Source organism: Crocodylus porosus, unplaced genomic scaffold, assembly GCF_001723895.1.
Source record: "Crocodylus porosus isolate Cpor-Errol unplaced genomic scaffold, CroPor_comp1, whole genome shotgun sequence".
In the NCBI taxonomy this organism is placed as follows: domain Eukaryota; kingdom Metazoa; phylum Chordata; order Crocodylia; family Crocodylidae; genus Crocodylus; species Crocodylus porosus.
In genome coordinates, this window is record NW_017728931.1 from 124,628,169 (window position 1) to 124,635,844 (window position 7,676).

Genomic DNA, 7,676 nt, shown 5'->3' on the forward strand with positions numbered 1-7,676 from the left:
GAGGGGGCTGGGCTGGGCTGGGTACTGTTCCTCCTGCCTGGGGCCAGGGGAAAGCACAACTGAGCGTGGGCTGCTCATGTGCATGTGCATGCCCACGTGTGTGTCTGTATGACACCCTGGGTAAAACTGTATTTTGGCCCCCTTTGGCACCCTCCTGAGCAGTGGCTAGGGGCAGACTGGGCTTCTCATGCCTGGGGTGGGGATCAGTTGAGAGGCAGAGCAGGGTCCTGGATTGCCTTAAAAATATGGTCATCCTGTTTTTAATATATTCTAAAGCTGTGATTCTATGAACATTACTGGATCAGCTAGAGATGGAGTCACCTGTTTTGAGGGTAACTTCTTGTTTTTTGTTATTTTTCTCTAGACAGAAGTTATATTCCAGGGTTTCTCTTAATGTTGGTATTTTTTTCTTTTTTAAAAAAGGGTTGGAATTATTCCCAAAACTTGGGATAATATTCTCTAAAATGCATCTCTAATCTCTTTGGTTCTGAGCTGTTAAGTCTGCATGGATTTGCGTTCTAAAATCATATCTACCTGAGAAGAGCAGATGGAATTCTGTGCTACCATGGGTAGACTCACTGAAATCTAGCGTGGGTATTTCTGAGTTCAGGGTGGAAAATAAAGCAGGATGCATGACAGAATTACTACTGTGTTGGTAGTGTCAGAGTTGTACCTGCGATGGTCCAGGAATTGAGGGGCAAGAGTTTTTGTGAAGTTCGTCCAATAAAAGGCATCACCCACAATTGAGATAAAGTTAGAAGAATGACTTGCATGCCAGAAATTAAATGATTTCAATTCACTCCTCAGTTATTAATGAAGAAAAAGTATGCTTGATCAGAGAAACAAATTTCGTAGCAGCCAATTCTTTGAAGCATGTTTCCATTTCAGTTTATTTCATCCTAGATGACTCATACAGAATAAGTATATATTTGGCTCCAGTCATTAGTTGGCTTTAGCAAGGTGCACTCAAGTTTGATACCTCATAGTAACAGTAAATGTTCCCTTCATGGTGGGAATAAGTCTGGATAAGTTTGATTCGTAGTCTGAATACATGTTTTATGCAGGTAGAAATAAATCTTTTTCCTCTCAACAGGTGGGAAGGAGAAACCAAAAACCAATGCAGAAGAATTACAAATTAAAAAAGTAAAGAAGAAAAAGAAAAAGAAACATAAAGAGAGTGAGAAAAGAAAGCGTCCAAAAATGTACAGCAAATCTATTCAAACCATCTGCTCAGGATTGGTTTCTGATGTTGAGGATCAAGAAGCCAAAGGCATCATAGATGATCATCTTAAGGCTTTCAGTGGGAAAATTATGGATCCCAAGAAGGACTATGAGTCCAAGATACCAGAGAACAGTGAGTTTCCATTTGTCTCGTTAAAGGAGCCACGGGTTCAAAATACACTCAAAAGATTGGACACATTGGAGTTCAAACAGCTCATTCATATTGAGCACCAGCCTAATGGAGGTGCATCTGTTATCCATGCCTACAGTAACGAACTCTCCCACTTATCTCCTGTGGAGATGGAGAGGTTTGCAGAAGAGTTTGTGGGTCTGGTTTTTAGTGAAAATGAAAACTGTGCAGCTTACTATGTAATGGGTATTGTTCATGGGGCAGCTACTTATTTACCTGACTTTTTAGAATACTTTTCATATAATTTTCCCAATTCACCAGTGAAAATGGAGATTTTGGGAAAGAAAGATATAGAGACAACGACTATGTCAAATTTTCATGCTCAGGTAAGAGGTTACACATTTTATTTTTTTAAAGCTTCTAATAGTTTCAAACTAAATGTTAAATGAACTGTTAGGATCTAGTTGCTGTCAGTAGTGATATATAGATTAAATAAAAGATTAGAAGCAAGGAAATCTCTTACATAATCGACTATTAAAATATACAAGAACAGGAAACTGGCTTCAAACATTACAGTGCATTTATACATTGTATGTACATATATTTCTATGGCTTTGTTTTTGGTACCTGAAGAATTGCCATTGGTTTCAGAGCATGAACATGATTTGCTGTCTTGAAATGGATTTCTATAGCTATCTAATACATAATTAATTGTGTTTTTTAATATATGCATTGAGACTAAGTGCCTTTCTTCAGTAGAACTGACTGGTGTTAAACTCAATTATTTCTATTAACAGCTATATTAACTGTGTTCCTCTTGAAATTTGTTGTTTGTGTGGCAAAATGGTGGGTCAGCTTCCTGAATTAGTTTGAGAAACATGATTATATAAACTGACAAAACTGCTACTTTATTATTATTTTTGGTAGTCTTTGCTCCTCTTAAGAGTGATAAAGACAGTATTATATGTGGACAAATTATTTTGGCTTATATAATTTAAGGAGACAGTTTTGTCAATTACCTTTGTGACAGGAGTAGTAGAAGCACCTAGATCATGAAACAACTAATGAACTGAAGTCTGCCTTTTAATTGTTATAATTAACTGTGTAAATAATGACCAAGTTCAACTCTACCATGAACAAAAAAAGTTACTATCTTGTGACCTTTAAATGTCTGAAAATCTTTTTGAAATTATTTTTCTCACCACCATAAATATAATGCTCAAATATAAATACTGTACTGCTGTGTAACAGAGGATTTTCTTTCCTTACAACTATACATTATTTGTTTAGAAAAGAAAAATGTATATGCATGTAGCAAGCTGGGGACTTGCTTAGCTCAAGTCTAGTCTCTTACAATCCTTAACTCAACACGATAAAAAGTCTTTTATTTCTTTGGGTGCACTTGCCCCTCTTGCATATCCCAGTCCTCAAGAATCCAAACATACCATTATGTATTCAGAGAGTACTCTGTCGTGAGTCTTCTCCAGCCCTGAGAAGGTTCCTTCAGCTCACTGCTGCTCTCTCTGCACTGCAGTCTTCCTTCTCAGTCTGACTCTGATTTCGGTTCTGTTGTGGTGCCACTATTCCTGGCCTTGTAGCCCATGGGTCGTTCTCAGACCCTGTGACAGGGCTCTCTGGCTCTCTGATGCTTCCGGACTTGTAGCCTTCCCTCTCACTCTGTGGTCTTTTCCGAGACCCAGAAAGGTTTACCTCAGCTCTGTGCTGCAGTCCCTCACCTCAGTCTTCCCTTTCCCTGTACCCTCTAGCTGTTTCTCTCCTAGCATCCTTCGCTTGGATCTAGGGGTGCACTGATAGAGATTTTTGGGGCTGATACCAATGGCCGATTCCGATCCGATTTCCCATACAGCTGCCTCCAGCTGGTCAGTCTGTAGGGGAAGGGGTGTGGGGGGAGGGGGGCAGGTCAACATCCTCCACGATGAGGGAGGAGCCAGGGGCAGGTGCAGCCCAGGCAGGGTGGTGGGGTGGGGCACAGCCATGGCTCATAGGAGGAGGGGAGGCAGCTTCTGGTGCTGCATGCACCCCAGGAGGGAACGGGGAAAGAGGTGTGTGTCCCGTTCCCTTCCCTCCCCCTCCCCCCCCACCAGAACTGCACGGGGTGGGGCAGGCTGCACAGGGCTCTTCTTGGCGTGTACTGGGCTTGGAGCATGTGCTGGCAGCACTGGGAGGATGCTCCATCCACCCCAAATTTTGCTGCTTCTCCAGTGTTAACGCTGCTGCTGCTGCAGCCCTAGCTGTTCCTGGTACCTGGGTGGAGGCAGGGCATTGAGCCGGGGCTGCACCAGGTGGCTGGTGGTGTTGGTAGTGCTGGGAGCGAAGCAGTGGTGAACTTTGGGGTGGATGCAGCATCCTCCCGGTGCCACCAGCACCTGCTCTCGGCCCAGCTCCTGTTGAGAAAAGCCCCGCGCAGCCCTGGCTGCAGCCTGCCCCTCCTGACACATCTGGGGGACACATGCCCCACCCCATGCCCTCCCAGGGTGCAAGCAGTGCTGGGAGCTGCTCTCCCCATGAACTGCAGCTTTAGCCCCCTCCGCCACAGCTGGGCAGTGCCTGCCTGCACCCTCTTCCTTACGGCAGGGGACATTCATCTGCCCCCCGCCCCACACACATCCTCTCCTCCCCCTTCTCTTTCCACCACACAGAACTTAGCAGCTGGAGGCAGCTCTCCACGCTGCTGGCTGTGCTTCTTGCTGCCCAAGTGCTGCGCTGGGGCTGTGCCCAACGCGGGTATTTATTAGCTAAATTATCAGCCCCATTGCGCCAATATCCGATGCAGCCAATTTTCTTTATATTGGTACCAATCTGATATTGAACCAATGTATTGGTGCACCTGTACTTGGAGCTTTTATCTTCCTATGGCCAGTTCTCTGTATTAGCTGGCCCAGCCCCCCTAGGCAGCCTGTGATCATTTCTAACTGCTTGCATCTGAGCTAGACTGTAACCCCTGCCAGCCTGCAGTGCTAGTCTGTTGTGTAGCAGCTTGCTACAAGCCTCTTTAAGGCAGCAGCCTGCTACAATGTAATATTAGCAAGTATGCAGAAAACATGCAGACATAAGACAAATTGCTGTGAAAGCGTTCTGTTGCTAATTAAGAAAACACCCTCTTGTGCTACAGAATACTATTAATATTCTGTATACTGCACCAAATATTTATACTGAAGCTTTTTTACTTGCCTCTAAAATTTCAACAATGTTATCAAAACTTAATAATGAGAACTTGTTAGGAATTCAGGAATGACTATTGAAACTATTCTCACTTGATAAAGAAGAAAATTTAGGTCCATTTTTGGCTATTATGGCTTTTAATTTTCTTTGGGTATCAGTGATTATATTAATTAAAATGTACATGGATCAGACCATTCTGAAGGTTTGGATTGGTTACATGAGTGATTATGAGACAAGTATGTGGCACTAACATTTCCAGCAAGGTTTTTCTGAGCATATGTTATCTGTCTGTTTCACAAGGCAACATTTTTAAGTTGCTGCATTTGACTGTGGGGCTCTGGAAGAACTGGCTAGCTTTTTTGCTTGTGACTCAGCATAGCCAAGTTTCCATTGCAGGATCTTGTATTGCATAGGCTGGATCACTGCTTGACTTCAGATGCTAGCTGGCATTTGCAGTTCTTAGAAAAGAGACCTTGTAAATTGAGCAAACTTGATCTGGAGGCAAACAAATTACCAGAGTCATTTTGTTGCCTCTTACAGGAGAATGGTATAGTTAAATAACAAATACAGTATGATTATTATTATACTTATTAGAATTATTATTATGGTTAGCTAGTTTCCCAGAGTCATTGATAACTGGGGTTTCAAGTAAAGTTCTTCTTGGAAGAGAAATTCTTCAAGTCTGTTTCATCTCATTCCATAATACCCTGACATTTGGAAATAAGCGTATAGCTTTCCTTCTGTCTTCCCATTACTTCACTTCTCTGTGACTGTGTCTCCTTAAAAGGTCTTCTGAGTTCCATGCTTCAGCCATCACAAAAGCACTACATTTTTGCAGTATCTCTTTGGAAAAGACACTGTCTGAATCATTAGTTGTTTTTATTGGAGAGTATGCAAGGTGTGAATTTTATCCTGTGCAGTAATATGTTTAGCTGGTGTTGGATGAACCAGAGTTGCACAGTTTAGTAACTAACTGAAAATCTGAAATCCTAGGGTCATATTACCTTCCACCTCAATATTAGTACTAGTCCTCTGAACAAAGTTACTATTCACCAGAACTAACTGTGCTTGCAGACTGCCCTCCTTTCCCTCCCACCCCCAGCTTTACCTTGGGTAATTTGAACCTCTTGTCCTGAGACAGACCAGGCAAGGATTAACCCTTCACATTCTAAGCAGTGCCAGTGAATGTTGAGAAATACATTTATTTGATTATATTAGATTTTTACAGTCAATTCTTATCTTTCATATATGTTGTTTCTTCATGCACTTCATGTTACTTCCTATTAACTTAAGTCTGTTTCTTTCTCAAAGGAAACTTGGTGCTATCCCTAGGCTTTCTTTTGACCTTTCTTTCTAACATACTACCATGGCCAGTGTTCCAACCCCTCTTCCCCCCTCTCCTGCTTTTTGGGAGCCGGACCTTTGAAAAAAATGTTTGGTAACTCTTTACTAAGGGCAGAAAGAGAGACTGTCCTTGCATAAACTTCTGTATTTCTCAGCAATTGGTATTATTCTCTCTTGGGTTGCAGATGAACTTTTCTCTTATTTCTGTTCTACTTTTTAAGAAAACATACATGTTTCCACAAATGGTAAATGGAATATCCTTAATGTGACATTATAGTAGCCTAGATTCCTTGTTAGTAATTACTTAATTCCTGTGACAACCAGTGGTCAGAAATCTTTTTTTTTTTTAAGTTTCCTTCAGTGTGACTGGAGATAAATGGGAAGGCAGAAGATGATGGAAACCAAAGGTTTATTCATTAGTTCCATTTGGGAACCTCTTTTCGCCTCGCCGCAGTCATTTTATATGGATAAGGACTGTCAATCTGGTATTTTTGTCAAATTTAGAGTAAGTTTGTTTAGCACTTTCTGTGTTATGACTGATCACTGGCTTAGCAGAATTTGGTTCCCTGACAAAAATAAATAAATTTTGGCTTCCTATGCTTTGTTTGGTAACTTAATAGGTGCACTATACACATTGGGAAAATTCTGGTCTTATTGCCATCTTGTGTTTTAATATTAATGTATGCAAAAACACTGGAGTAAATATTGTAGCTGGCAGGTCATAATGGCGGCTTACTTCTGTTGACCCTTAATCTCTCACTGAATAGTCTCGGGTTTGTCTGTTTACTTGCCATTCACATTTTTTAATGGTTCTTGTTCTGCATCTGAAGTCTGATTCATGCAGCTAATATAGCTGCTTCATCTAGGTTGGCAGTTTTTCTCCTGTCTTGCTGAATTTTTTAGCAGCTATCTGCAAATTTAGAGCCTTCTTGTAGTTCTTCCAGTTCAGCCTTAGGCTGTTTCACCTTCTGTTTTAGTAACATTTAGGTTTTTATTGGATCAGTTCTCCAGTTTATTTTGAATGTCCCTGACAACATTGCATGATCTTGCTCAGACCTGCAGCTGTTGTCTTGCTAACTTTGTTTAGCTAATATACGGAAATGGAGTTGGCTTCCATAAAGATTTTTTTGCCCTCCAGTCTTCACATTAGCATTTGGAGTTGGCTTTCAGCAAGGGCTGAAGAAAGAATTCACTATGCTTTCATGATCCATGTTGAGTTACCACCTTTCTAGTCTTTTCAGCTCATTGACATAGGAAATTCTGTATCTCTCTGACTGTAAGCCAACATCTCATTTGACTCCAGCGTGACTGGCTCAGGGTTTGACCTGGATCAAAACAGGAGCATTACAATTGCTTACACGCATTGTCCTTCTCATCTGTATTGCTTGGACTGCTCCTTTGGGATCAGAGAAGCACCTGCTACCACTGTTAATTTAACAGTAATACTTGGGAGTTTCTTGGGAAGTGCCAAGAAGGCGTACACTGTTCCCTCCAGCAAGCTGGAGGTGTTACTTCAAGAAGAATTTCCAATAACTTCTGCTGGGACGGCATCTCCTTCCCTCCCTCTCTGGAGGATTCGTGCTTGAAAATGTAATTGAGCTTTTATGCTTATTTTTTTTCCTCAATCATTCTCTAATTTTCTCGTAGGCAGCCACAAAGGAACTTAAAATATGCATGTTTATATAGTTTCATAGTTTCTAGGGTCGGAAGGGACCTGAGCAGATCATCTAGTCCGACCCCCTGCCATGGCAGGAAAGAATACTGGGGTAGGAGCTAGCACCACTTCTCTTGGAAGTTG

General features: G+C 41.7%; 1 protein-coding gene across 1 annotated transcript in view; it reads left to right on the forward strand.

The window, feature by feature from the left end:
* Window positions 1–7,676, forward strand: part of RSBN1L (round spermatid basic protein 1 like) — a 49,931-nt gene that overhangs the window by 14,403 nt on the left and 27,852 nt on the right. Inside the window, exon 4 of the mRNA XM_019543972.1 lies at window positions 1,094–1,737. Within this exon, the coding sequence (XP_019399517.1) occupies window positions 1,094–1,737 (644 nt within the window). The remainder of the gene's footprint in view (window positions 1–1,093; window positions 1,738–7,676) is intronic.